The 15,975-nt window shown below is 52.9% G+C and overlaps 1 protein-coding gene across 41 annotated transcripts in view; it reads left to right on the forward strand.

Annotated features, from left to right (window-relative positions):
• The window catches only part of NCOR2 (nuclear receptor corepressor 2), a 210,645-nt gene that overhangs the window by 101,950 nt on the left and 92,720 nt on the right, over positions 1-15,975 (forward strand). For 36 of the 41 annotated variants that reach the window (XM_049101966.1, XM_049101977.1, XM_049101982.1 and 33 more), the window contains 3 exons: positions 8,139-8,205; positions 14,422-14,594; positions 15,535-15,628. In XM_049101966.1, coding sequence (XP_048957923.1) covers positions 8,139-8,205; positions 14,422-14,594; positions 15,535-15,628 — 334 coding nt within the window. The remainder of the gene's footprint in view (positions 1-8,138; positions 8,206-14,421; positions 14,595-15,534; positions 15,629-15,975) is intronic. The other 5 variants (XM_049101963.1, XM_049101967.1, XM_049101996.1 and 2 more) reach the window with 1 other exon arrangement.

Raw genomic sequence — 15,975 nt, forward strand, 5'->3', positions numbered from 1 at the left:
ATTCGCAGCCCGGGTACCCAGCCCTCCTAGACTCCACAGGCCACCTGAATCCCTTCTAGACTCCTTGCGATCTGCCTTCCCTGGGGCCACTGCTAGGGGTGAGGGGGGCCTTAGATGAGGGTACGTAAGGGCAGAGGGACTTTTAGGGCTATGACAGCTGGTTTGGGGCTCCGCGGTGGGTGTTTTCATCTGAGCAGGGCTGCTGGAAGCACTCATTCATTCATTCATTCATTCATTCGCTTAGCACACATTTGTAGAACACCTACTGTGTGCCAGGCCCTCTTCTAGGACCTGGGGATTCAGCTCTGAACAGAACAAAGGTCTATGCTTTCCTCAAGCTTTATCTAGCAGTGGAGACAAAAAGTGAGTTAAACAAATAAGATACCTGCAGACGAAAAGTACTGTGCTCACATAACCATCTTAAGCTCTTTATGTTTTGATACATCTAGTTGTGTTTTCCCTTTTGACATAATAGTTTTTGTAGTAATGTCATCATACTGAAATCTTACACGAATTGTTCGCTAAGAAATGAGTAATATTTGAAGCAGAATAACATGGATGATTTCTGTTTATAAAAACCACCATAAAATCCAAACAAGAAAGAAAAAAGGTATCCATAGTAATATTTTAGCAGATAAGGTGTTGCCACGTCTCTGGTTAAGCAGAAGAAAGCTATAAACTTGCTGAAGCCAGTGCCCTATTTTTGCACTCCCCAGTCCTCATCAGAGAACAGTTCTGGTCTCCTGGAGTACGTTCTGGCTAAGTAGGTGACTGCCTGGTGACATGTGTTCCAAACCCAAATCACAGATGGACATGTTTCAGTTTAAAATATAGAGATGAATAATTTTAAGATATCTTACATAAGTGGTGAATTTTATGTTAGAAGAATATATCTGTAAGCAAATTATTTGAACCGATTTATTGTTAGAATTTTGATTTTGTTCCCAGTTTTCCACAAAAATCCTAATGATCTCTGTATTTTTAATTTGAATGTGATCATCAGCAAATTAGCGCATTCACTTTAAAGAATGCTATGCAAGGGGGGCCTGGGTGGCTTAGTCGGTTAAGCATCCAACTCTTCATTTCGGCTCAGGTCATGCATGATCTTGGGGTCATGAGATCGAGCCCCACTTTGGGCTTCATGCTGGGTATGCCTGCTTAAGATTCTCTCTCTTCCTCTGCCCCTATCTCTTTCCCTCTTTCTCAGAAAAAAAAAAAAAAAAAAAAAAGAATGCTATGCAGATGGCAGATATGGTAGGTAGGTGGCTTTAGCCAGAGGATCAGGGTTGGACCTGACAACAAAGGGGACACTTGGGGGCTGAGTGGCAGCTGGCCATGTGACCTCCCTGGCAAGTGGAACAAGCAGTGCAAAGACCTTGGCACTGGACTGAGCTGGTGAGATCCCAGAGAAGGCCAGTGTGGCCTGTGGGGTAGGTGAGGGAAAGACGGTGCCAGGCAGATCACCCAGGACTGATGAGGAGTTCAGGTCATATTATTTATGTGTGAAGGGAGGCCAGAGATGATATTTATGCTGGGAAGTGGTGTATTGGGTTTTTACTTTTAAAGCTCACTCTGGTGGCTCTGGAGAGAAAGGACTGGTTGTCGGGAGGCCTTGGTGGAGATAGCCATGGCCATCCAGGCAAGCAGTGGCAGGCCCGGGTGCTGTGGGAGCTGCCAGGGGTGTGGTGTGGAGGGGCAGGGACAGAGAAGTCTCGTGGCTGCAGAGGTCAGGGGCCTGGACAGATGTGAGTACAGTGAAATCTGAGATGACGCTGATGAAACCCAAGGGCCGGTTGAGGGCCATGAGCATCTGGCTAGCCACTGACTCTCAGTGCCTCGGTTTCCCCATCTGTGAGGTAGGAATAAGAGTAGCTCCTGCCTCCTAGGGTTGCTGAGGATTCAGTGAGTTACTGTCCCTGAGGTGCTGAGCTCAGTGTCAGGCACGTGGGATCATCTTGTGATCTTTCTTCTTCTTGCTGTTTTATCCATGTATTCCTGTCCTTTGTTCATCCAGCCAGTATTTATTGAGCGCTCACTGTGTGCTCGGCACTGTTCTGGGCCCTGGGGATGCAGGAGTGGATGGGTCTGACATTCTGTGACCTGGTGACAGCTTGATAAGGACAGTGAGAGCCCATTCCATCTCCCTGCCCCCGCTGCTGTCATTGGGCCAGGTGGGAGGTTACCCCTTCCCCAAGGACCTTGCTCTGTCACTTTAATTTCCCTGTGTGTGTGCGCGCTGGGGCTGCACAGTTAAAGTTAATTTCACGCTTGACTTCCTGCCGCGCTGGCAATTTCAGACGTGTCCAAGTCACCTGTGCCCACCTCTGCTGCGCTCCCTCTGCCACCTGCGTCATGGGGTGGTGTGGGGGTGTCTGCCGTGGATGATCGGCCCTTCTCAGGCTCTGGGAAGCAAGAGAAGAGGCCAGGGCAGCCCCGGGGAGAACTAATTGGGCACGCCACTGCAGGACCTGCCAGGATTGCTGTTCAGGGAGCTCAGTGCCTTCTCAGAGGACCCCTGCGATTCTCCAAAGGGGTCTGAGGTTGGTGCCTGGGGGACAGTTACTGATATGTGTGCTCTGCTGTGTGCTGTGCCTTTCCCTGCTACGCCCTCCTCTGGTGGTAGAACCCAGGCACTGGCCTTGTTCCTCTCGCCTCCCTGGGGCCTGGAGGCCTGCGGGTTCCTGGTGTTCTCTTCCCCGTTTTTCTTGTCTTGATGCCCCATTTCATCCCTCCTCCTGCCTCACTTGGGGGTTGGCTGATTGGAGCCGGCAGCCCTAGAGCTGTGCAGGTGGAAAGGGCACCTGGGACAACAGGTTTTTGTGGTCTTGCTCTGGAGGTTCAGAAATGTTAAGTAACTTCACTAGGGTCATAGAGCCAAATTCCTAGACCAACCAGGTCTGCACACCCACCCTATTACCTCTCCTGGGTCTCCGGTCTGGCCTCTGCCCCTTGCTAGTCCGGTGGCCTTGGGCAAGTCACCTTGCTTGTCCGTATGTAGGTTTCAGACCATCAGTTACTCCCTCAGATGGATTCTTCTCAAGGTGTTCAGAGCCCTGCTCAGGCAGGCTTCCTCTGGAGCCAGCAGCTGGGGGTCTGGCTCTCCCTGAATGCCCCTCCTCACCCCCTCTAAATCCATCATCACCCTCACTCCCCTAGAACTCAATGCTGTCATTTTCCCATTTTCTATTGGTCTGCTTCTCCCAAGCCTCAGTGCAAACCTCTCTTCTTCCAGGAAGCCTCCCTGATTGCCCTAAGCTTTCCTATTTTATAACCCTGTGGTTCCAGGCCTGGCCAGACTCTCCTCAAACTTCCAGAGTTTCCAGCCCCTTATTGCTCCCTTCTAGGTTTTGTATCTCCTTCTGGGCCCAGCAGCAGTTGACGAGGCCTATGTTTCCTTACAGATTGTGCTTTTATAAACTCTGACTTCTCCAGGAAATGATAGCTATCCTTTGCATCCCTGTAAATGCCTCCACTGGCAAACTCATCATGTTGCTGGTTTGTCAGCCTTTCTAGAGCCCTCTTATGACTATGTTGCCTATTTTTGCCAGAAAAAAATCATAGCAGAAAAGATTTGTCTGTAGGAAGCTATTTGCATCTCCAATACCAAAACATTCCTTGGGACAAAATAAACACTCCAAAAACGTTTGCCAGAAGAATGTTGAACTAGTGGACACCCTAAGCCAGATGTCTAGGGGATTGCGACCAGAGGCATGCCCATGGGGCTGAGAGGGAAAGGTAGAGTGGGGAGGGCTGGTGGGAGGCAGTAGGGAGTGGCAGGGACTGTGGTGAATGGTGAGCTCATCATCCTTGTAAAGGGGTGGTCAAGCCTCAGTCCCCAGCCTGTGGCCATGAGGGGGTGTAGCAGACTGCCTGGTCTTATAAAAGAAGCTTTAAGTTCAGCTTTTTACACAACAGCTTCTGGTTTTCAATACTGGCAACGAATTCAGATTTTTTAGAAAGCATGGCAGTCCAAACAATGCTTTCATGGACTGGCTCTGCTTGGTGGACTGTGCCCATTTGCAACCTGTGGACTTGACATTTGTCCTCTTTGGCAGTAAGTGGATGCCTCTGGGTGCCAGGCACAGTGCTTGCTTTGGAAGGAAATTCGGATCCACTGGGGAGAACTGCCCTGCAGTAGCTGTGGGGAACAGAGGTAGCTACAGGAGTTACCTCTGCCCCGTGAGACTTTGTACTCACTGAGTCCCTCCCAGGGTGCAGCCAGGGCACCGCAGCTGGTTGAAGACTGGCCTTGGCTGCATCTGCTTCCTCAGGCAGCTGGGTCAAGTTACCCCAAACCGAGCAGCTGGAAACCACAGCAGCTTATTCTTTCCCAGCTCTGGAAGCCAGCAGTTGGGGATGAAGCGGTGATGGGACCCTGGTCTCTCCTGGGGAGCCTTCCATGCCTTTCCCAGCTTCTGGAGTTTGCTGGCTCCCTGAGCATCCCTTGGCTTATAGACACTCCACTATCTCCTCTCTGTCTTCTCATGTCATCCTGCCTTTATGTGTGTCCTCCTCCAAGTCCACACTTCGCCTTTTTATAAGGACGCCATTCATAAGGGATGAGGGTCACCCTCCTGACTGCATGCTAACTTGATGACCTCTGTAAAGACCCAGTTTCCAGATCAGGTCGAATTCTGAGGTACAGGGGGTTGGGACTCCCAATGTCACTGAGTGTGGAGAGACCCATTTCAACTTGTAACATACACCATGCCCCCTGCAAGGTCTACAGTAAATTGTATTTGGTCGTACTATGGCATTTCAACATAGATCATGACCCTGTTTGGTTTCTTTTTAAGCATCTATTTTAAAATAGCTAGATTTAGGGGCTCCTGGGTGCCTCAGTCGGTTAAGCATCTAACTCTTGATTTCTGCTCAGGTCATGGTTGCAGGGTCATGAGATTGAGCCCCCATGTCTGGCTCCATACTCCCCGGCAAGTCTGCTTGAGATTCTCTCCCTCTCCCTCTGCTGCTCCCTCTTTCTCTCTAAATAAATAAATAAAATATTAAAAATAAAAAGCTAGATTTACAGAAGAGTGGCAAAGATAGTATAAAGAATTTCCCATATACCTTCTGGCCAGCATCCCCTAATATGAACATCTTCTGTTAAGTGAGGCTGCATTCGTCAGAACTGATAATGTGGCGGTGGAACAGTGCTCAGTGCCAACCCAGAGACTTTCTTTGGATTTTTCCGGTCCGGGATCTGATTGCAGATTCCTACTTTGCACTCTGTCCTTGTGTCTCCTTGGTCCACAGGTGACAGTTTTTCCATCTTCCCCTGACTTTCCTGACCCTTTTGAAGAGCTGTTTTCAGGGCTTGGGCAGAATGTCTCTTGATTTGGGTTTGCCTGGTGCTTTCTCATGAAGGGGCAGGGCATAGATTTGGGGGGAGAGCCCCACAGAGGTGAGGAGCCACCCTTCCCATCAGGACTCGTCAGAGGTGCCATCACCTCCGTGCATGGCTATCTTGCTCTCCTGTGTTCAGTGCTTTAGAAGCAAGTAAGGATCCAGGCTGCCATCATGGGGTGGAGGGCTCCCTTCCACCTCCTGCAGGAGGAGCATCATAGGATTTGTGGCCGTAAGTGAAAACTGCTCAATGACTAGCAACTATTTGGGAGAAGAGACTTTGAAGCTATGCAAATTCTGGTTTTTCCTTAAAGCGTGGCCAGTTGTACCATTCACATGTGGATCTTCCGGCGGCAGGTGGGCTGAAGTGTTCTAGTGGTTCTAGTGGTGACTTTCCATCTCCTGCCTTCCTTGTAAGCGGATTCTGTAAGAAACATTTGCTCCTTCTTCCTTATTTATTTATTCAGTTTTTTATTTATATCAGCACGCGGACTCATGGATATTTATTTTGTTCTTTGGGTTTGGATCCAGCGCTGGGGTTACTTATTTTGGTGCTTATATTTTCCCAGCTTTAGCAGTCCGAAGCTCAGGCTGGGTCTTTGTCCCTCTGATCTTTTAATTTTGTCATCTTCTTTTTAGCACTTCTTTACTTAAAGATGTTCTGGGCTCTTCTTGTGTATGCCTGTCCCAGCTCTGGAGAGAAATGGCTTATTTGTTGTGGAGAATCCTGTGAAGAAGCAAGACCTTGGTGCTCCCCGGCTCCCTGCCCTGGGCTGTCCTTGCTTCTCGGCCTTCTCAGCTGCCCATCTTTTTAAAAGCCCTTCACCCTGCCCAAACCAAAACCTCATACAGCCAGCCCTGCCAGCCTCACTGTCCCTTGCCCCTCCCCAGTTCTCTCCAACCATATAGCCTTTCTTGTTCCCACCCCAGGCCTCTGTACTTAGAATCCTCTGCCTGTGGTGCCCTTCCCTCCACATCTTTCCACAGCTAGGTGCTTCTGGTGATCCAAATCTCAGCCCCCAGCCCTCTCACCACTGCACCTAAAGTAGCTACATTCTCCCATCCCACCTACTCACTACCCCCACTCCCATGTTTGAGTTTCTGAATCCATGATGATGTGGACTGTCCTGCTTACTGTCCATGTGACCCCTCTGAGTGTCACCTCCGTGAGGGCTGGGGACTTTACACTACTCAAAGCTATGTCCCAAGTGCCTAGAAGAGTGCCAGCACATAGTAGGTACTCCATAAACATCTGTTGAATGACTGAGGATGTGAAAACATGATGTTATTGAATTCGTTTTTCAGATGAGGGTATTGAGGTTGGAGGCCCTCTAAGGTTGCTGGAACACCTCGTCACAGAATGAAGTGTTCTGGTTTCAGCCTTTGTGACTGAGGATCCTGGTGCCCACCCTTTTGGGGACAGCACAGGGGAGGCTGATGACAGTGGGAAGGCCCTGGCTAACATGAGGCCAGAATGACCCCGGGAGGCAGGGTAACCCGTCCCCCTCCACCTCCCAGGACCCTCTTAGAAGTGGCATGGTATTTCTTTCTCAGGAGGTGGAGAGTAAACAGGGCTCTGAACCCTGTTGGGGTCCATGGGGAGTTCCAGAGAGGTGATGCTGCCCACACATTCACTGTGCCTATCCCTCCGAATTAAGAGGGGACATGTAGGCTTGTTAGCATCCCTGGACTTGAGACCAGGTAATGAGGATGCTGACTTCTGTTGGAGATCACTGGGGGTTGGGGAGAGTACTTGTTTGGCCTGGGACTCCAGTGTGGGTACAGACCCTGAGGACAGCTGGGCCTGACAGTGGGGCCTTCTGAAGTGGTGGCTTCTGGCTGCAGGGGCCTGGAGGCAGAGAGGGACTCTGTATGAGGTGCCTGTGTCTGATTGTTTCCAGCCCTTCAGCCCCCCGTGAGGCATGTGTTGGGGGAGCTTTGTCCCATCAGGGCCTGGGGACTCCTACCATCTTGGTCTTTTTTCTGAGGTTGGGGTTTTGGGTGGCTCCTGGAACCTCCTAGAGGCTGGATGGGAAATGGCATGTAAGCTCTTTGTGGGGTTTGGACACTACTGAGAAGATGAAGTTGGAGTACCCCTCCTCAGAGAAGCTGTCATAGCTGTATCCCTGGATCGCGGTGAGCAAGGTCTGGGTCTCCCCAGGCTACTTACTAAGGCCTGTCTGACGACCCAGGCCCACCCAGGTGTTGGTAGCACTCACTTGTGTGGGGAGGCCATGGAGAGGGGCTGAGGGGAAGGGGGCTTACCAAGGGGTCCTGCCTCACGGGCTGTAGCATGGGTAGCCCATGCTGCCCTACTTATGTGACATTGACTGCCACAGGCTAAGGGTGCCCCAGAGGCCAGAATGTGCTGCTTAGTTGGAGGCAGACTGGGAGACACTCGTCTCTGTGGCCACAGACCTCAGGGTCTTGATCTCTCTGGCCCATGTTCCTGGTCTGAGCCTGTGGATGTTTCTCTGTGGCTAGTTTTCTAGAAGGGATCCTGGGTGTGCATGGCAGGGGATGGCAGCTCCAGGAGGGCAGGAAGCCTCAACACCCCACCCTCTGGGAACCCTTCTTCTGCACATTGTGCTCAGTCTGAAATGTGGGAGAGCTCGCTGGGAGGGAGAGGATGCACATTGGCATTTCATGGTTCCCTTGTGGGGCCGTGGGCTGTCTTTTAGGTCAGTAAAGGGGCAAACTTAGGGCTTGCTGTCAGGAAACAGCTCAGTGAAGGATAAGATATGTGAAACCCTGTATGACTGACCTGCCCCATTTGCTGTTTTTCTCTTGCTTAGAAACCAGGCGATGCGGAAAAAGTTAATCTTGTACTTCAAGAGGAGGAACCACGCTCGGAAACAATGGGTAAGCCACCGCTGGAGTCTCCCTGGTCGCTCCCCTGGGCCAGGCTTCCTGGACAGTCAGGTAGTCCAGGCACTTGAGGCCGTGCCCGTGGAACCTCCTGGCCTGCAGCTGTCTCTCTGCATGTTCAGGCTATGAAGAAAGGCCAGGGATAGCGGGGCAGATGGGAAGCGTGGCAGCTGCTTTGATGAAGCCAGGGCTTGGGACGCAGCTACCCGAGGAGGCCTGGGGCCCGGAATTCTGCTGCTCCTTTTCCAGCCTGGAAGGGGAGAAAGCAGTATGTTGGCCTGGAAAATTGGTTGCTGTCAGAGGACCCGTGGGCTTTCCAGGCAGGAAGAGAGAAGTTTGTTGGAAGAGTTGGGGGTGGGGTAGGCCATGTGTTGGTGGAGGTGACTGCAGGGCACTCCCTTAGAGATGAGGTTTTCCTGGCTCAGGAAAATGAGGGTGTTCAGAAGAAGTGAGGCTCCCTTGCTTGCTCTGGTGGGCAGTGGCTACATCACTACAGCCAGGGGTGGGACTCCTGCATCAGCCACATGCTCTGGCCTCTCATCTGGGACGGGGGCCCAAGGCGAAGAGAGTGTGCATGAGGGAACACAGGCAGTTGTGGTTCGGGGGGGCTGTTTACATCACTGATTCACTGTGGGGGGGACTAGGGCCCTGCGATGGAGGGGAAGTCACTCATTAGTACTCTTCGCCGTGAGGGAAGAGCTGGCTCAGATGAGCTTACCCAGTATAGGAATTTGTGGCTAAAGAGTCCTTTGGGTGGAGTTCAGGAGTCATTCGATCCCGTTTTACCTTCATTTCTGTGCAGTTTTTCTTCAACTCTCTATGTTAGCACATTGACAGATGGGTTTCTCTGTGGGACCTGAATTCCTGCGGCAGATCTGAGTCTTCTAGAGCCAGAGGAAGAGCTGTCCTTTCTCAGACCATCTCACCAAAGCTCCAGTTGGACCACTTGAGGGCATGATTCCTCTAAACCAGTTTCTAAACTGACCGTGTTCTGGCCCCAGACCCCAGTTGGGTCCCAGAAGAGAGGAGACGCTTCTGGAACAGATGGCAGGTGGCTGGGAAGCTGGCAGGTGGTCCTCTGGACCCCAGTGTTCCATGGAGTGAGAAGTGGTGGGCATCTCGCCTTTCCTTTCTCAGTTTCCTCAGATCCCCAGATTGACCACATGGAGACCAGAGGTGGCATGGGTGGGTTTCTTGAAAGTGGGTGTTTCATCTTACTCATTGAGTTAAATATACAGCCAGGACCTGCCACAAGCCTGGTACAGTGGCTGAGCAGAGGAGGCACAGTGAGAAGTGCTGTGTGGAGGCCTGGAGTGGGAACAGCCTGCATGTCCCGCGTGGTAGCCTCAGTACTGAAGTGGGAATGACAGGAAGGACCAGCTGTGTGGAAATCTGGAGCATCAGGCAGAGGGCACAGCAAGTGCAAAGGCCCTGAGGTTGGAGCCAGCTTGGGTAGGATGGGACAGAATGCAGCAGGCAAGTCTGTAGTGCACTGTGTGACTTGGGGGTCAGCAGTTGATGTGAATGACATGGGAGCCAGATTGCCTTCAGCAGGATGAACCATTCAGATTTTATTTTAAATGCAATGGGACCCTTAATTTATTCTTCTAAGTGGATTCTTGATAAACAATATGAAGTCTTTATTGTGAGAATTTCAAACAGGAAATTGGACAAAATACAGTGAGCACCTGTATTCCCACCGAGTGGAGTCAGTCATGGGGTCATGGCTAATGCTTCTTTGCTGTGTGTGCACGTGCATGTATGTGCACATGTGCATGAGTGTGAATATTTTTGTCTAACAAGTAGGGAGTAGGTGCAGGCACCTGGGCCTCTCTCCCTAACGCCTCTGTACCCATCTCCTGAGAGGATGGGAAGTTCTGTTCTCACCGCACTGAAGAACCAATAGCCATTCCCTGCCATCTTCCAGCCTCAGCCACATTTCTGTCCACTGTTGCCCTGTCTGGGGTGGGGTTCATTTTAGGCAGGAGGAAGAAATTTTGATGTGCATTTTAGAAGGATCCCTGTGGTTGCTTGGGGGTCCCTTGAGGTGGAGGGGAAAGTAGTCTTATTTGAAATTCAGGGTGGCTCTGAGGCCAGGCTGAGCCCATCCTGCAATGGCAGGGCATTCTTGTTCTTGTTGTTCTGTAATGAACCCAAAGCCCCTGATGCATTGTCTTCATCGAGGATGGGGAGGGTCCAGATGGTCCAGATGGTCCCCCAGACCTTAGACCTGCATGCCCTGCCCCCACTGTGAACCAACCTCCTTTAGACGTAAAGGTTCCAGGGACCACACAGGTCAGCTGCCCACACTGCCTGCACTCCGGCCTTGTGCAAAGAGCCAAGGCTTTGCCCCCAGAAGGACATTGACATAAACCTCCTCAGCTTGTCCTATCCTTCCCTGGGAGCTGAGCTCAGCCCTGGGAGGCCGGACTGGGGGGTAGGGGTGGGGGTAAGGCTCTGCTGAGAATATCGGGGCTCAGGTTCAGCCCACCCACCATGGCCTGCCGTGTGTGATCTGGGGAGTGCAGTCTCCACCCCGAGCCTTACTCTTCCTCTTCTTCTTCTTCAAAATGGGGTGGGGTGCAGTGAGGCTGGAGGCACGTGCTTGCTGCAAGAGCATTTAGAGTGGTGCCTGGTGAAGGGGGCGCTTTGACAGCGATGGTGGCTGTGTGGGATGGGTAAGCCAGGAGGTGTGCCCAGCATGGAGGGTGGGTGTACCTGTTTCCTGAGGCTGCTGTAACATGACCATAAGCCAGGCTGCTGAAGACAATAGAAATATATTCTCTGGTGGTTCCAGAGACCAGAATTCCAAAGTTAAGATGTGAGCAAGACTGTGTTCCCACCAGAGGCTGTGAGGTGGATCCCTTCTGCTTCTCCCAGCCCCTGGGGGTCCCTGTGTCCCTCTGGTCTCAGCCTCTGTATCCACAGGGCCATCTCCTGGTCTCTTACATGGACACCTGATTACATGGTTCAGAGCTCACCTTAATCCAGGATGACCTCATCTCAAGTGCTTTGTCAAACAAGCTCAAGTAATCTCCAGATTCTGGGAGGTCACCCTTCAGCCCACCACAGTGGGCACTGGCTTATTTTCAGCATAGTCTGCCTTTCTGCTTTCCTTGGCTTGTCCCCACCCACCTTGTAATTTATGTACATCAAGAGGCAGCTGAAGGTTTCTTCACCCCTCTTCCATCCTTCACACCTCTCAGGAGTATTCCCGGCTTCCCTTTGAGCATTGGGGCTTTTCCTGGACCTGCCCCAGCAGCCGTGGCTTGCTTCTGCAGCCTGAGCACTGGGTAGGCTGGAGGCCGGGGAGAGTCGCAGCCTGTCACCCTTATCCCTCATGAACATGCTGTGGGGGAGGCCGGGAGCCCTGGTGCTCAGGACAGTTGATGCACAGAACATTTTGAGCTTCTGTGACCATGTCCTGCTGAGCCCTGCAGGCAGCCTATGGGTTAGGAGGTGACCACAGAGGCCAGCCCCTCTGGCCAGCTAGCTGCAGCTGCCCTTCTCTGACACGAACTTCCTTTCCCCCAGCGCTTGGCCTGGGACTGCCTTCTCCTGTGTTCAGGGAGCCCCATCACCCATTGCTTCCCTCAGTGCAGAGCTGCATCACACCTGGCAGGGCAGGCAGGAAGGTTTCAAATCTTGGTGCTATTAGACATGTGGGGCAAATCATTTAACTTTTGGCCTCAGTTTCCTTCTCTGCTCGATGAGGATATTAACACCCATTCATTGGGTCACTGAGTGAGAGGCTGCATGCAGTGTACCCAGGGTGCCGCCTGGCATAGAGTGGGCACTCAGAACTGTCAACTGCAGGCGGCTAGGCAGTCCCTATGGGATGGGAAAAGAACAACCATGTGCATCTGATTTCAAAATGGATCACAAAGTTATAGTAACCAGGACAGTGTGGTTCTGGCATAAGGGCAGACCCGAGACCAGTGGGACAGCATGGAATAGCCTGAAAATAAGCCCTCACACCTGTGGCTAGGTGATTTTTCACAAGAGGCTGAATCCATTCAGTGAGAAGGATGGTCTCTTCAGCAAGTGTTGTGGGGATGACGAGGTATCCACGTGCAGAGTAGAGTTGGATCCCCACCCCCCAGAACTGACGCAAACACTCAGTCAACTGAAGCCCTAAATGTGAGAGCCGAAACCATAAAATTCCTAGGGAGAAGCACAGCAGTGACTCTTCATGACCTTGGGTGTGGCAGTGACTACTCGGGTATGACACCAAAAACACCAGCAGCAAGGGGCGAGCAGGTGCTCTGGATGCCATCAGAGTAACTGTGGGCTGCTGCTGCTGGGATCCTGGCCTCTGCTCCTACACTGAGCGATGCCAGGCACAGGGCTGGGGTACCTGGGCCCTGAGTCCCCTGGCACCAGGGATGGTAGTTGCAGCCTGTGTGGGTTTGAGTGAATCTGTCTGCAGGAAGGAATGTTTAGCCAGTGGCAGAGGTGAGGGCAGGGGTGGCAAGGGTGAACTCCGGCTGCCAGAAAGCGAGAGGTTGGGGGTGACATGTCCTCATAAGACACAGAGACTGTGGTCATGGGCATGGTGGCCCTGCTCCTCGTCCCCTGCAGAGATTTGCTGCTGGCACCCCCTCACACTGGCTTAGCTCTGGCCCAGCATCTGGAGCGTGAGTGTGTGTGTGAGCATGAGGTGGAGATTCCCTTCCTTCCCTGATCAGTGGGTCTACCTCATGGAAAACCCACTGAGCATTCATGCTCCCCGGGGAAGGGCTGCCACCTCTCGCAGGGCACTGTCCCCAGGAGCTCGGTGCAGTGGACACAGGCCGTGTGTGTCTTCTCTGGCAACTGTATGATTTTCCTATGCTGATTGGGTGACCGTTTCTCCCCATCTCCCCATCTGACCTGTTTTCTCACTCTTGTTTATCAGACTGCGGCCTCTCAGGCAGGAGTGGGGTGGGGTGGGTCCCCTGCTATGATGGTGACAGGGCTGTCAGTATCCTCCCCTCCCCAGTCCCCATGCCCGGTGGGGTGCTGTCTGCACCGCAGAGCCACGAACACTGTGGCTGTTGTCTGCTACTGGAACCACATCCTGATCTCTATCGGGTTCTTGGAGCAGCCCACATATGTATGGGACTCCTGGGAGCTGGGGTCATGTTTCATGCCCTGCCAAAGCTGGCTTGACATCCCCTTGGGTATGGATGCCCTGCTGTGTTTGCTGAGGACCAAGGTCACAGGTTGCCTTACATAGGTTGAAATGCAGGATGGGGTGAGGTGTCTGATCACAAGGACGAAAGAGGGGTTTTCTGATTATGCTGAAGCATTGAAAGGGCGTTCAAGCGAGACTCCCAGACCATGCCATCTGTCTAGCACAGCTGTTTGAGACAGGGAGATTGGGGTCTTATGGGCAGCTTATTGCTCCCCACCTGCTCAAGGTCTCGGTCACCTTGGAGATGTGGAAGGCAGGCAGCTATGTTCCTGGCTGGCTGGGGGTCTTTTAGTGAGGACATAAAATAGGTGGCACTGTGAATAGACATAGAGAGGGACTACGTTGTCCAGGAGAAGTGGTAGAGGCTTCTTCCTGGGAGCTGCTCAGGACTTCACATAGACTCCCTAGGCCTGGGATCATGGCTGAGCCTGAGGCCAGAGAATGAGGAACTTTTCAGAAAGAGGATGCTTTCTAGGGGGCGCCCTGAACCTGACAGACACACCAGAGCCTGTGTTAACATCATTTCCTTTCATGATGGAAATGGCCTTTGTGTGTGCTGCCCACTCCAGATGAGAATCCTTCCCACATGCAGCTATGGAGCACGGGAAATGTGTTTCGAGGGACCAGGGTCTGAATATTAAATGTTACTTAATGTGATTTGAACTTAGTCATGTGTAGCTGGTGGCAGCTGCATCAGATGAGGCGTTTCTAGGAGGCCAGGCCAGTGGACCATCTCCCAGGGTAGGAGGCAGCCAGGCCCTTAGGGAGGGATGGTAGAGGCTTCTTCCCAGGAGCTGCTTGGGAGCAGCAGCTGGGTTTTCTTGGGGCCCAGGTCTGCCCAGGTCTCTGTGTGATCATGTGTGTCTCCTGTGTGTGGCCGTGTGTGTCTGCATCTCAGCTTGCTCCTGTCTGCCTGTGTGATGGTGTGTGCCCATGTGCATGCAGAGCGGGCTGGGAGCACAGAGGGGAGTGGGGCTGGCGTCCAGATGGAGGATGAACCGCTGATCAGTGCTCCCCATGCTGTGCTCACCCAGGAACAAAAGTTCTGCCAGCGCTATGACCAGCTCATGGAAGCCTGGGAGAAGAAGGTGGAGCGCATTGAGAACAACCCCCGGCGACGCGCCAAGGAGAGCAAGGTGCGCGAATACTACGAGAAGCAGTTCCCTGAGATCCGCAAGCAGCGCGAGCTGCAGGAGCGCATGCAGAGGTGAGCCAGGGGCTGGAGCCTGACCCTCCTCCTTCCTTGCTTCCTCCCGCATCCCACCTTGCCCATTCCTCCCAGATGCCTCAAGGACCTGGGTCAGCAGAAGAGCCCTGGCTGCTGTGAAACAGCCCAGCAGGGTCTCAAACTGGTGGCCCAGGGACTGTATGAGGCTCTTGGATGTGCCATGCAGCACCTGCTTGGCTTTAGTGCTTATTTGAAACTCAAACATGTTTTGGTGGAGCAAGGTCCCCTTCTCATGTGCCATGGGCTAGCACCTGCCAGCCTTGTTCATTTATGTGGCCTGTATGGCCCCTGAAGGGAGTGGAGTTTGAGATCCTGGGTGTAGATCAGAGGCAAGAGGACTGCCTGCCCCTCACTTGGAAGCTGGATCAGGATGCTGGTCTCTGGGCTTATGTGGGGGTCATGAGGATAGTGTGAGATCCTGCATAGGAGTGCTCATTGCCCAATAGGGGTGCTTGGTGATGTGTAGCTGTGCTTCTGTTGTTCCACAGATAGGGTGACGGGCAGTGAGCTTTGATAATGCCGCTTCCATCCTTTCCTGGACACTCACAGGCCACATCTCACTGAATGCCCCCTCCCAGCCCTGGGAGCCAGGGGCCACTCTATCCCCCTGTTACAGGGGAGGAGACTGAGGCACAAATCCTGGAGCAGTGGGGCTGGGCTTTCGGGGGCATCTTAGGAGAGAAGATGGGACTGGGTCCCTGTGGCATTCCTGGGTCAGGGTTGGGGCTCCATGCCCTCCCCTGGACTTCTCAGCCTGGGGTGGTCCCTGTGGGTAGGAGAGGCCTGGTCCCTTTGTACCTCCCTCCTTCCCACCTACACTCTGCCTCTGGTGAAGTTCTGGGCTTGGTCTATGCTGTGGTGCCTGCTGGAGTCCCGGCTGCCAAGGGGCCGGTCTTGAGTATGTCCCTTTGGTCTCCAGCAGGGTGGGCCAGCGGGGCAGCGGGCTCTCCATGTCGGCCGCCCGCAGTGAGCACGAGGTGTCTGAGATCATCGATGGCCTCTCAGAGCAGGAGGTAAGAGCACAGCCTTGACTCTGGCCTTGACTTCATTCCCTTCCATCCCCCATCCCTGGGAGCTTCCTGACAGGAAGCAGAATTCACCCTGATGGTAGAAATCAAGGGGCTTGTCCCTGAAGTGTGGGCAGAATCAGTGCAGGGTATTGTGGCATGGGGGCGGTGGCCATCACCTTTCTCCAAGCCTAAAGGACAAATGGAGAAAGGGGTGTTGCTATGCTACAGCCATCTGGCAGGACATGGCCAGGGCGGGTCATAGCATGATGCCACAGTAGGGAGGAAGCTGGGGGATTATTACCCCCGCCTCTTGTATCTCCTGTCTTGCAGTACCTCCCATTGGCTGAGCC

The sequence above is a fragment of the Canis lupus genome, chromosome 26 (genome assembly GCF_003254725.2).
Source record: "Canis lupus dingo isolate Sandy chromosome 26, ASM325472v2, whole genome shotgun sequence".
Lineage (NCBI taxonomy): Eukaryota > Metazoa > Chordata > Mammalia > Carnivora > Canidae > Canis > Canis lupus.